The sequence below is a fragment of the Cordyceps javanica genome, chromosome 4 (genome assembly GCF_051103115.1).
Source record: "Cordyceps javanica chromosome 4, complete sequence".
Classification (NCBI taxonomy): Eukaryota; Fungi; Ascomycota; class Sordariomycetes; order Hypocreales; family Cordycipitaceae; genus Cordyceps; species Cordyceps javanica.
Window position 1 is genome coordinate 1,275,966 of NC_139298.1, and position 22,956 is coordinate 1,298,921.

Sequence of the window (22,956 nt, forward strand, 5' to 3'; positions counted from 1 at the left end):
CTGCATCTTTTCTAATTCATATTGCTACAGCGACTTAGCTCGAAAGCGCCTTTCCTACAGCTACAAGGACAGATCTATGAAAAGTTCCTAGGGCGGATCCCCGACGGACCTCACAACGACTGCAAAACCAGGCGGAGTTTGACTGCATTCTTCTGCTCCCTCAGCGCCGACTCGCCCAACGATAGACCGATCGGCATCGCACAAATCTCCCGCGTGCAGTTTGTGAATTCTGCTGCCGGATTTCCGCCCCGCTCGCCCGTTGTCTACCATCGAGCGCCAACCTGGACCAGATCTCTTTGCTGTGCCCAACGCAACCTTGTATACATTGCATATAGCGCCCAGAAACGCTCCGGCGCAGCAGATTTATGAGGCTGCATAAAGTCGACGTCTAACTCAGTTTCTGGTCCATATTACGGCCAGCCCCCGTCACGACTTGGTTATCCGACACTGCGACGCATAGTATCCACGATAAGAAAACAATACCAATACCACGACTCGACATCGCCATTCTATACCCTGCCAGCCGTCCGAAACCTCCCCGCGAAAGAGCAATGTCAGCACCAAACTCTAGAAAGCGCGCGGCGCCTGGCACGTCTCCAGTTGTACCTGCTCAGCAAAACATGCAGCAACCTTTCCCAGACGCCGACGCGATGACGCGTTGGAGTGGTGCGGCTGACACCGCCGCTTTCCTCGACAGCGGTGCTTATGCAACGAACCCATATGCCATGATGCCCAATACCGGCCAATTTCAGCAGCCCGTTCCAGGGCCGTCAACCGCAGTCGCTCGCCGTCAGATGAACCAGACACTCTTGCCGACGAACCCGCGAGGCGCATTCGACGCGGGAACGGACCCCTGGGTCGGCTTCCCCGATGTCGAAGGCACGTTGGTCCAGCAATCTAACGGCGAGGGTAACCCGGAGGAGGAGAGCGTAGAGAAACTGGAAGAGATGGCTGCCAAGGCGAAGCGCGAGGCACATACTAAGCGCAAGCAGATTCCACCGTTTGTACAGAAGCTCAGCAGGTTCGTTGGCGCCTCTCCTTACTTATGTTCTGCAAGAGTTCTCTAACATTGTGTACCCAGTTTCTTGGAAGAGCGCAAAAACGAAGATCTTATCCGCTGGTCGGAAAGAGGCGACTCATTTATAGTGTTAGATGAGGATGAGTTTGCAAAGACACTAATTCCCGAGCTTTTCAAACACAACAACTACGCATCCTTTGTTCGGCAGCTGAACATGTACGGCTTCCACAAATGCGTTGGTTTGTCCGACAACTCAATGCGTGCCAGCGAGAGAAAGAATAAGAGCCCTAGCGAATATAAGAACCCCTACTTCCGAAGGGGGCATCCTAATCTGCTGTGGCTTATCAACAAACCTAAGGGGAAGAAAGACACGGCTGCAAAGAACGCCTCCGGCCAAGTTGGTAGCGATGACGAGGCTGCCAACGAGGACGGCACCAGCCAACCCGGCCCAAACAACGGCAACGTTCCCACTGGTCGCACGTTGCCTTCAACAGAAAGCACCGTTCCTCCCAAGAAAGAAATCGCTGTGATACGGGAAGAGCTTCTCAAGGTGCGCGAGCAGCAGAAACTGATTCTCGGCGCTATCAACGCCTTGCAGCGTAATAATAATGAGCTATACAATCAAGCACTCATGTTCCAGAACCAGCACGACCGACATCAAAACTCCATCAATGCCATCCTGAACTTCCTCGCCAATGTCTTCCGCAAGACGCTTGAGGACCAGAGCGGCTCCTCCAACGTCACTGACATCATTTCCAGCATGTTGACGAACCAAGGCCAGCAAGGGCATGGGAATATTGTGGACCTCAGTGACTTTTTCCAGACACAGATGGATCCTGCGACCTCGCACGGCGGCGGTATGGTCAAACGTACAAGAGGCTTGCTGCCGCCTATTCCAGGCCAGCAGGCGCCTGCTCAGAGCCGATCACCCTCTGTTTCTAATTATCAGTCCGGCAGCATCCAAGACCCTGAATTGGGCCATGTCACTGAGCTTTTAGATAATGACACACCGCCCTCCCTACGCCAAGAACTAGAGAGCAACCCACAGGAACGAATGATGAAAATCATCAACGACCATAATGCCACAAGCACTCCCACCGCTCTGGATCCAGCTGCAGCCGAACTTGTGGCCAATGCGCCCAACACGCTGAATAAGGATCAGCGTAGCCAACTTGTCAACTTTATGGCCAGCCAATCTCCTCCCGGCTCATCAGCGACACCGGCCTCATCGGCGCCGCCACGCAGCCGGTCTCGCACGACTCAACCCGGTTCAAATTCCGTCACACCGCAGCCTGATGCCAGCGCAAAGCCGTCGCCGCCATCTCTGTCGCCGATTATGCGATCGCCCGTCATGCCCGCGCCGTCTCTCAGCCACATCAGCGCAAACCAGGACGAACTTGCTCGCTTACAGCGCCTGCAGAGCGATCAAGACGCCAAAATTAGCGAGCTTGGCGAACTTCTTGGCCCTCTAAGCCCCTCGGGTCGCATCCCCGGGCTGGACGGGTCAGAAGGCTTCTTTGACGCGCCCAACAATGTTGACCTGGATCAGTACTTTAACAGCGATGCATTTCTACATGATAATAGCTTCGGTGACGGCAGTGATTTCAACTTTAACTTGGACCCAGACGCTGCGGCTGCGGCTGCCGCGACCACTGAGGGGCAGCAAAGGAGCAACGACACGCCAAGCCCAACGGGGACAGAAGAGATTCAACGCGATGACATAAATGACACTCCTACGAGGGATTCGAAGCGTCAGCGTAAGACCTAGTGGGAATGATTGGCCTTTTCTTCCTGGGATATCCATTTTGTCATCTTCTTTATTTACCCTTTTGCTTTTTTTTTCGCACCCAGCGTATCGTGCTGTTACGGGGCAGGATACTTTATCTCTGCGAAACTTGTTTATAGAGTGCTCTTTCGGGATGAATGATTTTGCAGGAGGTGTTTTTATTGCTTGCGAAAAGGGGCAGGCAGATCATGGGCTCTTCAAAAGCATTGTGGCAAAAACAGCGGGATGTTTTTCACGTCATAACTAGCCAGGGTAGGCTGGTGGAATATATTCAAACATCAAAAGTTCTATTGCCACAACTTTTGCTGTTGCGTATCGTGATTTTGGGTATCGTTGTGGAGTATGCGGCGCTCAGGACTCGTAGCAGCGGTTCGGAGTGTGCACTCTCCTTCATGTGCTCATAACCTGATAAATGCTCAGCAAGTTGTCGCAGCTAGCAACATATTCTGTGCCATTGCCATGATGTAGTCTTTGGCGCCGTCGGAATGTTGCAAGTAATTGCCGATCCTCGCAGCTCGGTTCTTCTCCCGTGGCCTCAGACGCGTGCTTAAGTTTATGTATATATACATATAACTCTTCATTTCGTCGCCTACCTTTCTTTGTCAGAACGGTGACGCCGCAGACTCCCATTTTTTTTTCTTTTCTTTTTGTTGTCGTTGTCGTTGTTGTTATTGTCCTAGTCCATCTCTTTTTTTTCTTCATCCCGCCAACGGATTGGCATGAATGGTGACGCGCTCTATGCAGAACGGGACGCGCGGGCGGTTCTTCTTGTCGACCTCGGCGGCCTCCATGCGGGCGAGGGTGGCGAGGCCGTCGTCGCCAATGACGCGGCCAAAGACGGTGTTGAGGCCGTCGAGGTGCGGGGCGCGGTCAAAGAGGACGAAGAACTGTGAGCCGTTGGTGCCGGGCCCCTTGTTGGCCATGGACACGATGCCGCGGTCGGCGTGGCGCAGAGCCGGGCGGATCTCGTCGTCGAAGACGCCGCCCCAGATGGACCGGCCGCCCTTGGGGTTCTCGGGCGGCGAAGGGGTCGCCGGCGCGCCGGTCTGGACCATGAACTGGGGAATGAGTCGGTGAAAGGGCGACTGGTCGTAGTAGCCGGATGCGCAGAGAGCGAGAAAGTTCTGTCGGGAGGGGAGGCGCGTGCGCAGCAGCAGCAGCAGCAGCCAGCGATGGTTAGCGACGGGATGTGCGTGTGCGCGTGGGAGGGTTTGGAAAGAAGCAAGGCCGTACCTCGGCGGTTTTGGGGACACTCTCGCAAAACACTTCGATTTTGAGGTCGCCCATGGATGTGTGTAGCGTTACGGACATTGCGCCGGTCGATTGTGTGCCGAGGAGGTGTTGCGATGGATGCTCGGCGGGAGCCTACAAGGAGGCAAAAGTTTTGGAGGGGCAGTGGAAGTTTGAGGTCGTACCCATGTAGCTGGGTAAGTTAGTACCCAGTAGGCACTAACAAGGCACCTCTGCTTCCGCTAAGCTTGAACAGGAACAGCGCTTGTGTGGTGCCAAGTTTATTCTAGCGGATGTTGGGTAGCTCGCATCTGCGTTGCGCAAGCCTTGTAGGACCTGTTTACAGAGAGTTGGTACGGGGACCTTTGACAGCTACTTAGGCGGACAGTCTTGGTCAAGAAAACCAGAGAATTTGGTAAATTCCACGGGTTTCCAAAGTACCCAAGTCTCGGATAATCTCAAATAACGTGTGTGGCTGTGGAAAGGGTCATGTTTACAGACGCTTGGTGCTTGGGCCCTGCTAGTTAGTACCTACTGAGTAGTGCGCGGCTACCGATGTCTGGCGCTGTTTTTGTTTACTTCCGAGTACTGAGATGCATACACGATAGCGAAGCAGTCTTCTCATTGACATTTTGGTGGTAGTGTTAAAGAGTGAGAAGGAAGAATAACAACAGAGACAAGAACGAAAAAGGACATTAGGCTGTTGGGGCTACATACATTTGTCACTTTTCAATTACTGACCGAGCCCTGGCAGCAGTCAGCCGAGTGGCTGTCGAGGCTGCCTTGTGTGAGACAGCCAGCGGAGACGGGCGGCTACCGGGCTCTTGTTCTTTGCGGTCAAGGATGGATTGAAGTTTTCTGGCAGGAACGGTCGCTTGGTAATGAAGCTGTCGATAGAACAATATTTGTTCATGCTGCCTACCCTAGGTAGCAACAACTCTATACAGTATTGGCCGAGATGCTTGTCCCCGGTGCGACGGATGCCTGCCTTTTGCGCTGGCCGACCGACCGATCGTCGCTGGTGGGGACAAGACAACAGGAGAAGCCCGGCTGCTTTGCTTTGGCGGGTTGTTGAAGCTACTGATACGGTATACCTACCTAGCTCTCAGTAGGCAAGTCTTGAACGTGCCCGCCGGCTTGTTGCTGAGTGAGTGAGTTTCCCCGCCAAACAAGCGTCAACTGCGTTTTCATAGGCCCAACCCAGCCAAATATAATATATGTCGTCAGTCTTGTTTATATGCTCTCTCTCCCGAAAGTCTCCCATACACATAACTGTACAAACACACATACATGCATACATACATACATACATAGGTACACACAACACATTCTTTGCATACATTGCCACGGCCAAGTCGCCTAGTTCTTCTTGATTCCACACGCCCGTCTTGCGCTGCTCCTCTTCAGCTCTTCTCGAAGCCTCTTCGTCCAAACGAGCCCAACAGCGATCTGCCACCAACCCTGTCCCGCTGCGTCAGCCTGAGCTCCAGCTGGACACGCGCTACGAGGCCCGATCCGGAAGCCCTGGACAGCCTACCTAAAGGTACTTGCCTGGGTAGACTGCACAGGACACCCTAGCTGCGCCTTCAAGTCGTGCCAAATTATTTAATACCCGAAAACGGCGCTTTCTCCTGGTCTATTAATTACAGGCAAGTTGAAATGCCCGAGAGCCCAGCAGGTGTGGCCAACGCAGTGCCAGCCAACGCTCTCTCCCTCTCTGGTCGAAAGCTTCAAACCCCCAACCAAGCGAGGCGCTAATGACAACGGCTCAGCTTCATACCAGCCTTGCCCATTCCTTCTCCGAAGAGTTGTCTTGCCTTAACTGGTCCTTTGTGCGCCGCATCATCAGCCTGTGTCATCCTTTTTTTTCTTCCTCTTCTGTGCCCTGCTCTTCTGGACGCCGCCCTCTTTCCTCTGGGTCATGATTCAGCGCACAGGACCCTGCACACTCTAGCTGTTCGCCTCCAATCTACGACTTGTCCTGGGCTTCCGGTCCTTGACCCCCCACCTCTCCGGTCTGGAGCTCACGTCGTCCTCTGCAGGGCTCCTTTCCCTCCGACCAAAATCCGCCTGCCTTGATAACGACCCTGCGACAATATACATGACCTACCAGTCGCGCTGCACGTATTCTGCAACACGCACCGCACACTGCCCCTCTACGCTCTAGTCGGGGACGCCCGCATGACACCATGGCGACCGCTCCCGCGAGTGTGAGGGTTTCCGGGCCTCCCAATAGCGGCTTCCTCGTGGGCTATCCCGGAATCTCCGCGACGCTGGTAAGTAAAGTCACGCGCGCCTATTCACTTTGCTCCTTGACCTCCCCACGACATTGCAACTGACCCAACTCTTCCCACGTTGCTAGCCCCGCGTCGAAGGCAAGGTAGAAATTCGCCCTGGCCAAGGCTTCTCCATGCCAGTGCCAGTCTCCCTCGTCCGCATATCATTACAGCGCCGCGAAACGATACATCCTGATGCCGACAATCTTGCAAAGCGACATCTCGGCGCTGCCCGAAAGGAGACGACCGACGTTGTGGGCAAAGAGGTGCTCCTCTTCCGCTGCTCCTCGGGCAAGGAAGCCGAGAGTGTCGTGGCCATGGACCTCCCGTTTGTTCTATTCATTCCCTTCGGCAGAGGCGGCGAAGAGACGAATCGCCGGATACCGCCCGCCTCGCTGCAGCTATCAAATAGGACAGCCGAGACCTTTTACGAAATCGTCGTCACCGTCCAGCAGGGCCACAGCAACCAATACAAATACACATTTCCCATGCCCCTGCAACGTTACGATACTCTCTCGACATTCGGCATGTACAACAAGCCTGAATCAAAACTTGTCACCTCAGATAATCTTGTCCACTTGGGCATCAGCCTACCGAGATGGAGTTACGGACCAGGCGACCCCATTACCGTTTACATAAAGGTGTCCCCAAATCTGGACTGGACAGCCAAGGCCAAAAAGGTCACTATAGACAAGATTACTTTGGTGGTGGAAGAAGAGATTACCTTCAACCCAGAAGGAGACGAGCCGACGAAGAAGACGAACAAGCTATCTAAACAGGTTCAGGTCGTCAAGACGAAAATGCCCGAAGCCGGGTATGCCACAAATATCGGCTTATGTTTTCCATCCAAGGACTTGCGTGACCCGGATGGGATCATCAAGAGGGGAAAGCCGGCATTTCCCCTGTACGAACTCTCTACCTTTACCACGCAATCAACTCTCTACAAGATTGAGTTTTTTCTCAACATCAAGGTAAGTGAACCTGCGCACAAAACAATAGCCCTCCGGATCTGTCTAACTCGGATCCTGCAGGTTCAATTAAGTGGCGCACGCGACATTGTGATTCGGCAGCCCATCGTCATTTGCCCCTTGGATCAGCAGGGTTGCAAAGAAGAAATGGATGCTATCGAACAGGCGGCCAAGGATGCTTCTCACGTCGACCCCAACAACCCTATGCTACCAGCACGCACGATAATATTAGCAAACGATCGCGACTCGATTCGTGCTCTTGGTCTCTGCACTGTCGGCGGACAAAAGAAACCGTTTATTGAGTAGCCTGACCTTGGTCCACAGGTGCATTTGTTCTAATTCAATCGTTGGCGTCTCGGTGGTGCAGGCAGCGTCCCCTTGGTGCAAATACTTCGTACATATACATGACACATTTGGCGGCGTTGCGGGAAATTTACGGACATGGCGAAAAGCCTTTGGGCGGGCATCAGGTTACGGCGTTCACGGCAAATGTTGTTTCTTTCGAGGTGACAGGCTAGCTGGGCGATTACAATAGTATGAAGAGCATAACATAAATAAATACAGGCAGTTGTAATTTGGCACTACAGAGATTTCTGGACTCCAATTGCTGTTTCATATTGGCTACTGTGCTCCTTTGTTGCCCGTCGGTCAAGCAAAGCGGTCACATTCGCCGATACCTACTACCCGTGTCTAGGGTAGCGTGATAGAGATTCACAAATGCGGTCGTTGTGCGCGTACGCAACCGTGAGGCCACTGCAGAGAACTAAAGATCAAGACCATGTTAGCAGAATACAACAAGCAGAATATACGGCTGTCGAATATATAAATGCTCCGCTTCAAGGGTTTGGCGTGGACCTGACTCCGGGCGCGGTGCTGCCAGGCAAGAAGACAGACGGGTGCTCTCCCTAGAGAGAGGACGACGAGCGAGATGTTTAAAATGGGAGAACAAAAAAAAAAGAAAGGTGTAAATAGAATCACTCAGCCCGAAGGCGTCACACATAAAAAAAAATAAGATTATGATGCGAGCCGTAGGGATCGAACCTACGCGGGCGATGCCCATTGCGGTTTTGGATATTCTATTGTCTCTCCACAGGGGAAACAGACTGTCCTAAACACAACGCCTTAACCACTCGGCCAGACTCGCCACGATGACGGCTCTGGCCTTATTCACTAATATACAGGCTACACGATTCTGGTATAGCTAATACTAGCACCGTCAACAATCCACTTTTTGAGTTTGCTTTATGAGTGACTCTTGAAGCTCTCATATTGCAGAATCATTTTCTTTACAACATATCGACTATACCTTACACGGGTATCTACCCACCCTTGAACATTTTTTACGGCCATATAATCAATATTTTGATTTGTCGACGATTTAGTAGAGTCCGATTTGCCGACGCGGGTCAAAAACTCTTAGTTTCAAGAAACAGCCGAGAGCGCGACCACAGGAACGTCTACCAGGAATAGCACCAGTCCTCAACATCTACAAGAGAGGAAACGGGAGATAAAATGCCTTTTGACGATGAGGACAACCCGACTATTGTGGCGGGACCGGCTGGCGCTGGCGGTGTTGACGGTGCGGCGGCCGCAGAAGAGGCACTGGAAGATGAGATGCCTGACTACAAGCTGTTTATGAGCATGTTCGATAAAAAAGGGCTCTCAAGCAAGACGATTCGAAAGGGCGAAAAGGACTTTGAATCACACGGAACGCGCGCTCAGGACGACGTGCTGGAGACGAGCCGCCGGGCACTCGAGGATGTCCTCAGCTACACGCGCATTCATCGTGGCGACGGGTGGGTGCGCGGCTGGTACGTGCCTGATTTTTGGAATGCGGAAGGTACACAGGTTGGCGTGCTAGACCCCAAGCAGGATGACGGGCGACTGATGCTGAGAGACCGCGTCGTCGTCGTGGAGCACGAGCGCGGCAGCTGGATGAAGGACATTGGAAGGTCTGTGCCTGCAGGCGTCAACAACACAGAGGCACAGAAGCCAGGCGTGGGGAGGCTGTGGCTGCTGCCGGAGGAGGCGCTGCACCTGGTCGAGCGCGGCACGCTGGATCTCTGGTGGCCGTACAAGGACCTGGGCGAGCTCCTGGCCCCCGCTGGCGGCGAGGCCGGCGGCCCAGATGACTACGACGCGGGCGTGCCTCTCAGTCTGGAGGCGGCCTACTCCCTGCTCGTCGGGGAGGACGGAGAGCGGGGAAAGATCTCGCTGCCGAGATACCAGGTCTTCACCCACCTGAAACGAGGAGGATTCCACGTGCTGCGCGCCCCGGACGAGCAGACCCCCGCAGACACGGTGCAAACGACGTCAAACACGGCAGTCACTGCGCTGCTGCAATGGCTACTCGCGCTCGTGGGATGGGGTGGCGACGCGCGGCAGCAAACAGAGCCCAAGAAGCACTCCTTTGGACCGCTGGTGTCACCTGGCCTCTACCGGGCGTACAAGCCCATATACGAGCAGCTCAGTCTGCTCCCAGGCCACAGGCCGCGGCCCAACATTGCATCTGGCACGCAAGAGGGCGCGCCGGGGCCCAGGGGGCCGGCGCCGCCGCAGAACCCGTACAAGGTCTTCTTCCACGTCTGGAAGTCGGGCGGCGCGCCGTTTGCCAAGCGCAGCCCGCCGCCGCCCAGCTTCCGCATCGCCGTGTCCGACACGGGCCTGCACGGCGTGCCCACGCTGGAGGAGGTGTCGGCGCTGCTCGCGTCGACGCCCCTGGACGGGCCGGACGGCAACCCGGCGTGGAAGGGCCCCGGCCGCCTGTACCAGCGCCTCAAGCACGGCCACCGCAACGTGCTGGTCGCCGTGGTGGACCGCGGGCTGGTCAACTACATGCGCTTTGGCGAGGGCGCGTTTGGCGAGGAGAAGCTCTACGAGAGACACGACCAGCGCAGGGGCGGCGGCCGGGGCGGCGGCGGAGGCAAGAGGGGCGGTGGGAGAGGAAGGGGACGTGGTGGTAGAGGACGCGGAAGAGGACGATGAGAGGTTGTGTATATCTTTCTGTATGTATCAATGGATTATATCCCAATGTCGACTGCGCAGCTCTCTTCTTTCTCTCTCTCTCTCTCTCTCTCTCTCTCTCTCTCTCTCTCTCTCTCTCTCTCTCTCTCTACATAAAACTTGAAGCGCATATGGAATCATCAATTAGACACGCACAAAACTATACGCACATAGTCTGCTATGTCTGTCGGCTAAGCTCTCCCTCGCCCAGTCTTCCACGGATGTAGTAGCCTTGTCAAATGCCGATTGGCCTCGATAAACAGCCAAAACGTTGCCAGCTTTGTGCCAGGCAGCCAGACCTGTGGTGGCCCGGACGTATCAGCGCGCTTCTGGTGACTAAAAATGGGGAGTTTGGCCTCCAAGATTGACCATTGAAATTGCCGTCCGGCTCAGAATCAGAAATACTGTCGAGCCTCGGGAGTCCCGGGGCAGCCACATCCAGCGAGGCATATGCCCAATACAGGGCTCGTCTAGATTAAATCGACATAGCCGGGTCCGGCCTGCCTCCTTTTGAAAGTGGCGAGGCTCTGACTATATGATTTATATGCCATACCCTTTTCACAGAGTGGTCCTCTGACCATTTTTGGTTTAGGTAACCAAGTCATATTTGTTTTGTTTTTTTTTGTTGCCGTGTCGGGAAACCTCCGATAGTGACGAGCAGGCGTTGAAGGGAGTCTGCGAGCCTTGCGCACTAATAGCTCGGCTCCGAAACCACTCATCGATATCACTAGGAGCAACTGAATGCAAACCAGCAGCAATTTCTCACGAGCGTACCGTGAATAACGGCATCTGGCTGACACGTTGAAACCTGGGCGGTGAGTAAAGTTCATTGCATGCAGAGGATGAGAGCACACGATTCGATTTGAGGCCGGCCGGACAGCTCGTGGTTACACGTGCGGTCGCCAGGAACACACTTTGATTAGACAATATATTTGATGCCGCACGTCGTATCGGCCGGGAGAGTCAAAGGCGCTTCTGCAAGGCTCTTTTTGTACGCATCAAACTAAGCCGAGTTACATCTTTAGTTGCGACTCTTACTGGTTTTCTCATCTGGTCTCTTCCCGTGCTCAGGGGGGCACTCTCCGGGCCGGGCCATCTCATCCAAGTACCATTGGGCGGAAATTGAAAGACGTTGCCTTGAAAATGAGTTTCGAAATTGAAAACCCCCTTTCCCAATATGGTAAATGAAACTCAGTACTACCTTGAGCGCATTGCCGCCTTTCCGATGCCGTAATTCAGACTTGTATAATTTGGTTACTCGTCTCGCACAGCCTAAGAAGTCTCGTCGTTGGCTGAAGCAACGAGTGCTAGTGACCGTTTATTCCATAGAGCCTTAGAAGTGGCAAAAAGAAAATGGTAGGCTGCGACTCTGCATCAGAAAATGCGCCCCCTTCCACATACTGTTGTCACATTAGCCCGGTTCAAGACATGCAACCCGTTGTCGCACACACACACGCGCACACCTACACGCACAGCAAAAAAAAAATCAAAAAAATCGGAAAATGGCCAAGTAGGCTTGTACTAGGGGGCCATGGGGCCTTGTCCGTGTGCGATTATCCGAGACCGCTCTTGTCGGCGAAATGGTTACAAAGCTGAAAATGGCCTTGCTTATATAGCATCAGTCGACTACCCCTGCTTTTGTGTGGCTGCATACGCTGGGTAGTCAATGATGACCAGACACCGGGAAATAGAGACTGGTGGAGCTGCTGAAAAGACATCGGAAGGATTCTGGTCTGTAATATACATTTTGTAACGATCATTCGATTTGGCCAAACAGCCCGTGGAATGAAGCAGCTGTAATTGTTGATGGAATCTAATCTGCTGGATAACCAAACCGGCGTGTCTACGTCACACCCTTGCCATGTTCTCAATACTCTCGGAAGATGTCTTGCCTTTTACCTCATGAGGAACGGCAGAAACATCTAGAACTACAGGGATAGTCTACGATGGAACTGCCTAGAGCAAAGAAAGGGTGTCGATCTTGTTTGCCATCTCAGGGTGGGAGCATCGGAGTAGGTAATGAATGCCATGCATACCTTCGGGGCAGATGAGCCGTGTTGGCCGGACCTGTTATTGGAAAACAAGGATTTGGGCATGGAGCAGCGCGGCCTGTGCAGGAGGTTTGTTTCGTATTATGACATACTTGACGCATAACAGAAGAGAATATATCAATCCAGCGGCTTGTCGGGCGGAACGCGCCTGCTGATTGGCCTGGTCTCTTGATAGGGGTAGAGCTGCAGACGCGATTTCTGTGAAGAACCAATGACGATAGCAAATAGAGGGACAAAACTAAAAGCAATCAGTCAGATAGTGCAAGGCTGTTGAACACGAGGCGGTGTTGCCAAGTTGGTCGGCTGGTCGGGTAACAAATTGTGGATGGGCGTCGCCAACTATCAGTAGCTCGGAGCAAAGGCCAGGTGGTCCCATACCCAGTGCAATCTTCAGCTGTAGTCAGATACGCCACCTTATTACTGGAGAACACATGGCTGACGAGGATAGTAGTGGCAAGTGTGATATCAGCTTGCTTTGACTTGCTTGCGAGAACTTTTTTTTTTCAACCGCACAAGCTTCGTTTACAGCAGAAGAGTAGCCACATTGCATAGATCGCGCATGTAGCCGATTACGAGACCTTGACTTGGGCGTCAGGGTTGTACTGGTAGCCATGGTCACGGAACGGGTTCGTTTCCCGGAGCTGACAGTACACTCCCCGTGGAAGATGCGGCAAAGGAGGGAACTGCGGCGTTATTTACCAGGCTCGGATGATGGGAGAAGAAAAGCTGAACCAGCCCACTGTCGCTGGCTGGTTCATACGCATTACTTGGACCAAAGCTTTGGCCCTATGTGGCTCGGTAGACAAAAAGTAAGCAAGCGTTTAGGCGAGCCACTCACAGAAACGCAGAAACAAAAAGAGACACACGACTTGGCTGCGTGAGGGCGATGGAGAACACGCCCGCGCCGCTGCTAGGACCGATCCTCAGCCAGATCGTCTGCGGGAAGCTTGTCATTTGGTCTGACCTCCTGGAGGGAGTTTGGCCGCGTTGGTGGGACGGGGCAAGTACCGCACGGTTGCTGCAAGATGGGACCATGCCGGACATCCTGGCAACGACTCTTGGTGCCGTTTGGGTGACACATTTAAAGAGAACACGGAGGGCAGGGCCAGCCAGTTGCCAGCCAGGCAGCTTTTTGTCTCTCGACCTTGTCAAGCCCGGCCAACTGGGGGTCAAGTGGTAATTACTACAAGTAACAGCACACTGTTATTACTGACAAGAGTAGGCTTCTTTATTGCATTTTATTGAAACCCCGAGCCAATCAACTTGCTGCGACCCGTCTTGGCTTACAGGGGAGGGGGGGGGGGGGGAGACATTTTTGCGTTGACGTTGAGTAATGTCTTTGTCTTTGCCACGGGTACTTTTGGTGAGTGTCGTAGACGAGCAAAACCACAGGTCGTATTATGGCACGTCGCCGGTGCTACTGGCACACCTTTGTGCTCTTGGTGTGCATGCAATCAAGTCTGATGAGAGTGCCGCTCGTGAGTTGACGTAGCGCATCTTCTGTACGGAGTGTCCGTACGGAGTACATGGGGCGGATATATACATTGTGTGATGGACAGGCGCGCTCGTTCACTCGTTAATACCATGCTCATCTCGTCCCGAGACGGTCATCAGTATCGCGGGCACACAGCAGCCTTCCGGCCAGCATGAATGAAACAATGTCTTTTATTTACCTGATGGGCAGGCAATGAATCGTATAACTTCTCCAGACTCTGGTCCCACACACGCAGGAACCTTGCCCCCTTTCCCCCCTGCCGTTCCTTTGCTTTTGACTTGACGGCAGGCTTTTGACGTTTATTTCGCACCAGTACTGGTAGAGCAAGTAAGTAGCTGCCAGTCCCAAGTTATGTACGCTACCCTACCCTTGCCACCGAATGCTTCTAGGAGCATAATAGTAACAACCGATGCAGTCTACGGAGTAAGTACTTTTTTGCGGTACGCCGGGGCCACATCACAAAGTTTTGTCCGAGTGTGTATTTGAGTTGAGCCCACAAAAGCTGCTCAACTGCATGTTTGTTATTCACGACAGTTTGGAAAAGGGCCTTGTCGGACGTTGAATAGTCGCATCTTTGTGGGACGACTTGTCAGGCTGATGTGCTGAAAAGTGGTGGGAAAGCTCGCACGCAGATATGGCCGCGCATCTTGAAACTCCCGGGGAAACATCTTTCTATTCCCGTTGCCTCAAAATAAACTAGTTGTCTCGAAACTAATCCGTACCATAAGTATAGCAGCATAGGTAAAAGTACTTTGGCTTTTGCATTGCTGGCCCCCCCGCTCAGGCGCGCCACCCAGTCACTCGCCTGTCTTGTCTGGGCCACGTTGGGCCCTTTTGGTTTCATTTGGCCTTCCACCGCCCATCATTGTGAGTGTGCGAAAAGCGGCGGACCTCGAACGAGGCAAGGGACAAAAAAAAGAGAGAGAGAGAGAGAAGGAACTCGGTTCACGCCGGAGAGAAGAAATTGCGGCGGTTCGGTTCGGCCAACTCGGGTTGTAAATTTCGGGCGCCCTTCTTCCTCCTACCGAGTAACAGAAGACTCCCATAGAGTTTTCCTACATGATTGCTTGTGGCGACCAGAGCTTATTATCATCCCAGCGCAGCCATCCATCTCCCCTCCTCTGTGTGTGTTGTTGTGGCGCACCAGTTCCAGAACTAGCAGCGAGTGGTTGCTCAGTTTCGTCCCGTGTGCGCCATCATCCATCTATAGGAGTGAGTACGTATTATTAGTCCTTTTCTGTGTAATTTTGGCCGTGTGCCTTCGCATCCTTGAACCCTCTTGCCAACTTGCTTCCTTTTAACCCCCTCAAAGTCACAAGCTGAGCAGCATTCATCTGTTTCTTTTTCTTTTTCTTTTTTTTTTTCAAAGAGTGCATCGGTGACTTTTAGTCCTGTCTCGCCTGGCGTTTTTCTGCCCTTGTCTTCTGTCACCTCTGCATTTCGATTCATCTTTCATTGATCCCGCTTCACACTTGCACAATCAATTTGCTTCCGTGGCGGGCCAGGCATCTTACCATTTTATCAGTCTCATATCACGCCATACGAGCCTGCATCCTGCAACCGCTGGCACTGCAACCAGAATCGTGACTCTTGACGTGTTCCTTGGGACCGTCTACCGCCAATATCCTCTCGCCTCGTCACGGGAGGACATCTAACAAGCGCTCGCTTCCTCGGGCCTTGCGTATTAGGCAAATATACTCTTCGTCGTATCAGTCAGTGCCGTGGATCGATTTTGGCAACCTCTCTCCTCATCATCAACCGCGAACCGACAAAGGACACAACGAAACATGGCCGACGTGGCCGTACCAGAGGTCAATATGACTGCTCCTTCTGCAGTAGCCTCGATTTCACCGCTCTCAGAAACTCCCTTCCGCCCTTTAGAGGCGCCCTTTCCTGCAGTGCCCGCCGACGAACCTCCGGCGGATGTCGCTGTCGCGCAACCACCGCCACCTGCGCAATCAGAGGCAGACCGCATGCCGACGCCAGTATCTGACGAGCCCGGCGTGGAAGCGCGTCCTGTGTAAGTTGTGCTTTTCTTTCTTGTCTCATTTCATTCGTTGATGCACCTTTGTTTTCGACTTCGTTTTTATTCTGCGCTGCCCTCACTCATCCCTCTACGGCCTCGGCTCCGGTTGCAAACGACACACTCTCTCTATCATTGCGGAGAAATCTCGTGACTATATTACCTGCAACTCAGCCCAAGACAAAGCATGCCATCCAGCCAGTTTTGCCCGTTCAACCACCCTCGGCTAGCTCAGCAGCTGCACTTCTTCCCGTCCTTCATCAATTCAGCCCGTGTTTTTCTCTCTGCGCCCTGCCCCCCCAGGCCAATGCCCTTACACGAGACTGAAATTGATGAAACACACTGTTACGCCTTGTACTCGTGTATCATGTAACGTGAGAGTTTTTTTTTGTCAACCACAAGCCCGGCAGACTGTGTGTCTTGTTTGCAGTACAGCAACCATGCCTCGTCTCTTGTTGATGAGTTTGGTTTCTTGGCGCGTTTTCATCCTCTTTTTTCCTTTCCTTTCAATACATCAGCTGCGTCGCCCTCGGCCGGGTTCCGTGGCCCTGCCTTGTTACAGCCGAGTTGGCTATCTGGCCAGTCCAGCAAACGCATCAAACCTGGACGCTTGGTAAGCCTGGCATCCATGGTGGGTGGCACAGGCTGTGCTGATTAACCTAACTGTTTATCTGTCTTTGTCCTTGCTACTATTCTCAGCGTCATCTTATCTGACCGAGTCAATCTGCTGAGTTGGGTGATGGTCTAAGCCCAGTGGCTTATAACCCTTACCAGCCTGGCCAGGATCTGTCTTTCCTAGTAGCACAGCCCACAAAGATAGAAACCCCAGACGCGCGCGCGCGCCTGTGTGTGGCTTTGACTTTTATCACCGCCTCAGCTAGTTACTGTGTACTATTCGACTGACATAATGGCTGATATGACTTCCAGACCTCCGGGTGATCGGTCGGCTGTTTTGGACAACGAGCAAGATAGTGAGCTCAGCGACCCTGACAGCACTGTACGCACGCCACCACGTGGAACTGAACCGGAGGAGGAAATTGTTGTTGGAGCCAAGGATGTCATGCCGGCAGCCCGTGCCGACGAAGAAGGAGATGAGGTCATGGCAGAGGCTGACGAAGAGCCAATAACATCTCATTACCCCAAGAGAAAACGCACATCGATTTTCAACGATCTCAGTGAAAGCAAGATTGAGATTCCCACATCTATCCGCTCCGAGCGGCCGGAGCGCACAGCTCTTCCTAGCACATCCAACAAGGCCAAGCCAAGAAACAGCCTCGGTGGCATCAAGGGAGTTCTAGTCGGACATTGGAGAGACTCGCAGGTTCCGGAACCCGAAAATAGGCATGCCGTTATTGGCTTCATTGATGTCCGCGATCGCTTGCGCACTCGAATTCAGCCCATCAACAAGGACGGAGAGACCATCTCCGCTGAGTATCCGCTACCGCCTGGTCCAGGCGGCAGCTGGGTCACCTTCGACCGCATCTACTTCTCCGACCATTTGGTTGGCCTCGATCATTTCCAAGTGAAAGAGTACGTCCGTATGCGAGCCGCAGCTAGTGAAGATACCGATGAAGAGCGGCTCGCCGCGGAAGCGGAAGCCGTCAACATAGCAACTGTGAGAGGACGGGAGCTCCTGCACATTGAAAACCCCGTTGTTGCTCCTTTAATAGCGCATGGTGCTATTCCGGTTGATGCCAACGGCGTTCCGGCAGTCATCGATGCCAAGCGACGACGCACTAGCTCTTCGTTCGTCGCTATTGCACCGCAAGACGATACCGGAACACCTCGGCGAGGTATCCCTCTCGATCCCTTGCACGGAACACGCCCGACTAGAATTGTGCTCGGCTTCTGGCGCGGCTCCAGCGAGCCTCTCCCGCGCGACCGCCACGCCGTCTATGGCATTCTCGGCCAAAACGACATGTTCCGGGTCAAGGTTGTCCGCGAAACGCGTGATGGCCGATATGTCGATGGCAATTTCCCGTCCGGTGCCGGCGCGCTCTGGATTCACTACGACGAGGTCGAGTTCGAGCCGCACATCAAGAATCTCAGTCGCCCCGAGATTAAGGAGTACTGCCGCATTCGTCAATATCAGGTCGACCGCGGCGAGACGGTCGGCGAACGCCGCGCCAACGAACTACGCGCCGCCGACGATGCCCGCATCCGCGCTACGGCTTTTCTTCCCACGCACCACCTGCAAGGGATCACCAAGGTCTACTCTCAGCGCGGCGATATCGATGGCGGTGGCGGTGGCGGTGGCTCCCCTGCTGCCGGTGCCTCTTCTGCTGCCAGTGCTTCTGCGGACTCGCCTGGTGGTCGTGCCTCGGGCGGCCACGAGCTGCGCCAGCTTCGACGCGCCGACGCAAAGCCCGACAATGTGCGCGCGGGCCGCCACTCCTTGGGCGACATCGAGGCCACCACCGCAAGCCTTACCAACAACGGCGGCAGCACACCGCGCACCATGCACAGTGTCGAGGGCCTGGAGCGAGCCAACGCTCTGGCCCGGCGCGAAATCGCCCGCGTTGAGGCCGCCCAGGGTCGTGCCGACCGCCACGCTGTCCACCGCGAGCGTGTTGCGCAGGCGGCTGACGCGGCGGCGCTGGCCGCTTCCGGAGGCGGCACAGTCCCGAGCCCGCCCATGACCAACGGTGGCGGCCCCCGGCCACTCTTCCACGAGTCCGAGGACATTGAGCGCCTCAACCGCGTCTGGGCACGCCAGGAGTCGCTGCGCCTGCGCGCCGGCTCTGAGGATGCCAAAATCTATGATGGCGTCAAGTACGAGCGCAAACCCACCGGGCCATTCATGGGAAAGCTCGTATCGCAGGGCACCATCATCACCATTGACGGCGAGGATTACGTTGAGTATCGCGTGCTCACAAAGCCATCTTTTTTCTAAAGAAACAAACTGCGGTGGGACTGGTTTAGTCTGTGCGATCGAATTCAGCCATATTGCATGAGTATAATATCTGGCGTATTATCTTTATTTTTGTTGTTTTCCTCACGGAATCTCGTTTTCTCTTATCTCACCGGGAGAATTCATTTTCTCTCTCTCTGTCCCCCCCTTCCTGTTTCACAACTGGGAGCGCAAGCTTTGGCTTGCTTGTCTTTTGTTTTTGTTTTTGGGTTTTTATTTTGACTTTTCCTTTCTCCTTGTCCTTATCGGGAGAATGATGTTTCAAGTTTACAAGGACGGAGAGATACCAAACGAAATGCAGCTGCTGAGTGAGCTATGTCGGGGGAAGTAACTCTTGCTTTTTTTCTTAAGGGTTTCCTATTTTCTTCATGATGAGTGCAAGAATGAATGGCTTCTTGTTCAAAATGACTGTTGAGACAAGCATGCAAACTGGTTGGAAGCGAGAAGTACGGGCTTATTGCTTGCATAGATACTTACTTGATGGCTACTTGTATGGGATTGGGATTGAAATGGTCCAGCTTCTCCGATTGTCCAAGGTAGTAGCCTTTTGCTGTTTTTCAAAAATTGATTCATGGCAGAACCAACGCCAACTAGATTCTGACTGCACACTCTTGCCATCATATAACTTGAATTGCTGATGCTCTTCGAAAACGCAATTATCTCTCTCACCTCTATATAGCAACGCCCCTCTAGGATATCAACAGAAAATGCTTATATTCAACCATCAACTTTTTTTTCCCACATCATTCATGAATTCATATGCTTGACTCTTGTAAAAAAAGGTACTCATTCCTTGACTTCGCCGTTCGCGCCATTTTGTTGCTCCTCCTGCTCGTATCCTTCGACCTTCATGTCGCCCAGCCCCAGCTCCTCTTCTTCCTCCGCGGTACGCTTGTATTTGGTACGCGTGATCTTGGGATCAGGCGCGGGAGGATCGACCAAAGGCTGGACGAAGCTGCTAGCGAACGGATCGGTGAGGATGACGTTAAACTTTTTGTCGCCGGCGATGGCGGCATCGAGACCCTCGAAGAAGGTATCCCATTGAGTGCGATCAGACGAACTTATAGAGTCACCTCCTTGACCAGCTTTCCCATTTGCCTCGAAGATTTGGCTGTGGAGATCATTGCGGACCTGTGTAAGGAGGCCTTCGACGGTGGTGAAGCGACCACCGAGGGTCCCGGGGTTGACTTGCAGTTGCAACTCTGGGCATTCGAGACCACATGTCTCGCTCTTGAGAATATCACGCGCAAGATCGAAGTTGTCTTCGACTTTAAGGGTGATAATCTCGCCCTCATCTGGGATTTCACCGCCCGTCTTGACGTCATTAGAGCGATAGCCACAGTCGCCACACACAGTAGACATGAGGACAACCTGCTTGAAGTGGGGGATATCAACCATCTTCATGTGCGTAACGCAGGCATGCATGCAACCAGGGCAAGTAGCAGGGAAGTCATAAACTTCGTCGGGGATAATTTCACCATCAGCAGTCAAGCCAGGGTAGCCACCGCTGCCGGAGCCGGCCTCCTGGGCGGCAATAGCAGCGTTTACATCACTGTCTGCCAAGCCCAAAGCAGCGTTTTGCTCAGTTGTGCGGGGGTATTCACGCTTCTCCCACTTTCCAACGCCGTCCTTGAGATCAGGTGCAATGAATGAGTTGCCTGCAGGGTCGTCGACATAGACGCGAAAAGGAAAAGACTCGCCTGCGAGCATAGCGCGGCCCTTGGAGATGATTTCGGCAATTTTGGTATGTACTTCGGGAGCCTGCTCTTTTCGTGCCTCCTGACCAATCTCAAGATCGTCAAGAACAGTAGTTAGGAGGCCCTCAACGTTGGTGAGCTGGCCACGACCGGCAGGAATCTCAAGATCGAGCTCGATAAATTTGACAACCGCGGAGTCGGCTTTAATGACTTGACGGCTGAAGTCGGATAAGGCTGTCAGTCGTAGTTCGTAGTGTGTGCCTTTGGGCTGGATCGTGCCGGCTGGCTGAATCTCGTTGTTCTGAAAGCCGCAGTGCTCACAGGAGAAGGACATGATGACGACTTCACGAAAGTAGGGGATTGAAGTAAGCAGGATTCGTGTGATTCCCTGCCGCATGGTCAGCTAATATCGGGAATAATACAGACGCAAGCACTGACATTTTCGTGGCAGTTCATGCAGAGCGATTCGATTTCGTCGACTGGCTTGAAGTCCTCGTCGGGGACCTCGCCATTTGCCTTAGGCACAAGGCTCTCGACCTTGGAACCGATAGACTGAAAAAAGTCGGACGGACCCTGGATCTTTTGCTCTTCTGCAGCCATTTTCACGCCTTCTATTGATTTTGACGATATTTGTAGGGATGAAGGGCTTTTCGTCGCAACTGAAAGATTGGCGATGGAGGGGCTCCGAGTTTTTTTTTGGAGGGGCAGATTTTGGGCGCAGGTTTATGTCATGGTGGCACTGGACCCCAGATTTTTAGCGGCTGGTTGCGCCTAGAACATTCGGGGTGGCCAGTGGGTGGCGGAGGCAAAGTTGAGGTTTATCAGGGGGGAAACCATTGCAAACCAATCCAGGTAGTCAGGCTAGGAGAAAAGGCCCAGAAATGCAGATTGAATCACTTCATGAAACTAGCCAAACTGAGCCCACCAGAAGGAGCCTGCTGCGATGACAGCAGCGCCTGTAGACCTGCCTTGCGATTCTTTGCGCGCTTCTTGCTGCTGGCGTTGGCCGTCGACTTTGGTTTCTCGATACACACCCTAGAATCGGATTTTATCTTCGAGTCCGGTACTTTCGAGCGTATGGCCCTTTCTGGCGTGGGCAGGTCGACTCTCGTAACGCTTTTGCAGTGACCACAGGTCAGAGTTTTGCAAGGACCGGTTAGCGAGGTAGCGATGTGCCCCTTGCGAGACGAGTGCTTCTTGCCGGAGGGTCGTCGAGCCTCAAGCTTTAATGCTGTCGCATGCCCTGGGATCATTATGTGGCCGCAGGCGGCGCAGACGTGCTGTCGATAAATGTCGGAGAAGGACGCGCCTTGCCTGGAAAGATGGTCGGCACATTCGCTCATCAAGTACGCAGACGTCTCTGGCGCAGATTCCCGTAAAAGGTGTGCGGCATCAGAGAGAAATTTCGTTCTCAAAAGGGGCTCCGTTGCTGCCATGTTCAGAGCCCTCCAAGCCAAGCAAAACTGTAAGTAGGTGAGAACGGAGAGAGTTCTGGTCCAAGTTTTGAAGCTGGAGGAGATTTGGGGGGTGGGCGCAGTCGATGTGGGGTGTGCTTATCAACACTTCTTGAATTCAGCGCCTCCGATGCCACGATTTAACCATCACCAAGGAACTCCTCTACAATGCTAATTACTGGAGGGAACTATGCCCTGCGAATTTCCCATGAAATATCCTTGATGCTGACTTCTTCTCCTGCCTTCTCATCATAGTCGTACCATTCCGCGTCGGTCAAATCTATGCCTGTGAACTTGGTACCCGAGTCGATACCATCAGCAAGCCACTCGCCCTATGAGAAGGTCAGTTAAATGCCCCTGAAAAGCGTCAAGGAATCGATTATGGGTGCGAAACACACTTCTGCTTTGAACTCTGTAAATTCAAGTCCTCGGCAATCGAACTCGATAAGTTTTTGTGCCTTGGCAGGCTCCTGCTGCTCGTAAGGGATAGCCGCTGCTTTGACGGTGGCAGTGCTCTCTCGCTGAGCAATAATCAGCAATAGCTTTCGATATGTACTGCGAAATCTCACCTTGCAGTTCTTGCATCTCCATACAAAATTGGCCTCCCCGCGGCTGCCGCTCATTTCATTCATTTCCTAGTCTTCCATCAGCCGGGATCACAATACTCAGCAAAGACGGCGAGCCTACAAATCGATTGACGCCGACATAATTATTATGAGTTTCTCGACAAGAAGTGCACTGCACCTTGAACATATACCAGAACGGGTTCTCCTCAGTGTCCAGAGGACGCAAGTTTGTGACACTTGTGATGTGTAAGTAATGACGACAGCACTGTGACGCCGGAATTTGCGACGTACCCCGAGAGCTCTGCGGTCAAAAGGAGTGTAAACATGATGAGCGATTGAAAGATTCCTGGATATGCTCTCTGAATCTTTTTTCTTTTTGAAGATTTGCTTTGCCGGAGACAGAGCCAAGCTGATGACTAGCTCCAGTTGCCATGGATCGAGTCGTCGCGGTGGGTCAATTGAGTATCTTGCAACTAGC

At 53.2% G+C, this 22,956-nt stretch overlaps 7 protein-coding genes and 1 non-coding gene across 8 annotated transcripts; 4 read left to right on the plus strand and 4 right to left on the minus strand.

Moving 5' to 3' along the window:
- Window positions 1-551: 551 nt before the first annotated feature.
- V2A60_006264 (uncharacterized protein) lies at window positions 552-2,786 on the plus strand (the record flags this gene model as incomplete). The annotated part of the gene is made up of 2 exons (XM_083257561.1): window positions 552-1,021; window positions 1,082-2,786. The coding sequence occupies 2 exons, from the start codon at window positions 552-554 to the stop codon at window positions 2,784-2,786; spliced, it is 2,175 nt and encodes a 724-aa protein (XP_083113687.1).
- A 716-nt stretch (window positions 2,787-3,502) lies between these two features.
- V2A60_006265 (cyclophilin-like domain-containing protein) lies at window positions 3,503-4,115 on the minus strand (the record flags this gene model as incomplete). Its single annotated transcript, XM_083257562.1, has 2 exons — window positions 3,503-3,928; window positions 4,038-4,115. The coding sequence occupies 2 exons, from the start codon at window positions 4,113-4,115 to the stop codon at window positions 3,503-3,505; spliced, it is 504 nt and encodes a 167-aa protein (XP_083113688.1).
- Window positions 4,116-6,223: 2,108 nt separating this feature from the next.
- Window positions 6,224-7,584, plus strand: V2A60_006266 (or S-antigen, C-terminal domain-containing protein; the record flags this gene model as incomplete). Its single annotated transcript, XM_083257563.1, has 3 exons — window positions 6,224-6,310; window positions 6,397-7,281; window positions 7,342-7,584. 3 exons carry the CDS (start codon window positions 6,224-6,226, stop codon window positions 7,582-7,584), a joined length of 1,215 nt encoding a protein of 404 aa, XP_083113689.1.
- Window positions 7,585-8,298: 714 nt separating this feature from the next.
- Window positions 8,299-8,422, minus strand: V2A60_006267. The gene has a single exon. It is a non-coding gene; the product is annotated as a tRNA-Leu (tRNA).
- A 368-nt stretch (window positions 8,423-8,790) lies between these two features.
- On the plus strand, window positions 8,791-10,263 carry V2A60_006268 (tRNA splicing endonuclease subunit SEN54; the record flags this gene model as incomplete). Its single annotated transcript, XM_083257564.1, has 1 exon — window positions 8,791-10,263. One exon carries the CDS (start codon window positions 8,791-8,793, stop codon window positions 10,261-10,263), a length of 1,473 nt encoding a protein of 490 aa, XP_083113690.1.
- Window positions 10,264-15,614: 5,351 nt separating this feature from the next.
- Window positions 15,615-18,743, plus strand: V2A60_006269 (uncharacterized protein; the record flags this gene model as incomplete). Its single annotated transcript, XM_083257565.1, has 2 exons — window positions 15,615-15,847; window positions 16,778-18,743. The coding sequence occupies 2 exons, from the start codon at window positions 15,615-15,617 to the stop codon at window positions 18,741-18,743; spliced, it is 2,199 nt and encodes a 732-aa protein (XP_083113691.1).
- An 804-nt stretch (window positions 18,744-19,547) lies between these two features.
- Window positions 19,548-21,058, minus strand: V2A60_006270 (zinc finger-containing protein ZPR1; the record flags this gene model as incomplete). The annotated part of the gene is made up of 2 exons (XM_083257566.1): window positions 19,548-20,846; window positions 20,897-21,058. The coding sequence occupies 2 exons, from the start codon at window positions 21,056-21,058 to the stop codon at window positions 19,548-19,550; spliced, it is 1,461 nt and encodes a 486-aa protein (XP_083113692.1).
- Window positions 21,059-22,100: 1,042 nt separating this feature from the next.
- On the minus strand, window positions 22,101-22,804 carry V2A60_006271 (uncharacterized protein; the record flags this gene model as incomplete). The annotated part of the gene is made up of 5 exons (XM_083257567.1): window positions 22,101-22,244; window positions 22,311-22,433; window positions 22,482-22,547; window positions 22,600-22,714; window positions 22,770-22,804. The coding sequence occupies 5 exons, from the start codon at window positions 22,802-22,804 to the stop codon at window positions 22,101-22,103; spliced, it is 483 nt and encodes a 160-aa protein (XP_083113693.1).
- Between the last annotated feature and the right edge of the window lie 152 nt (window positions 22,805-22,956).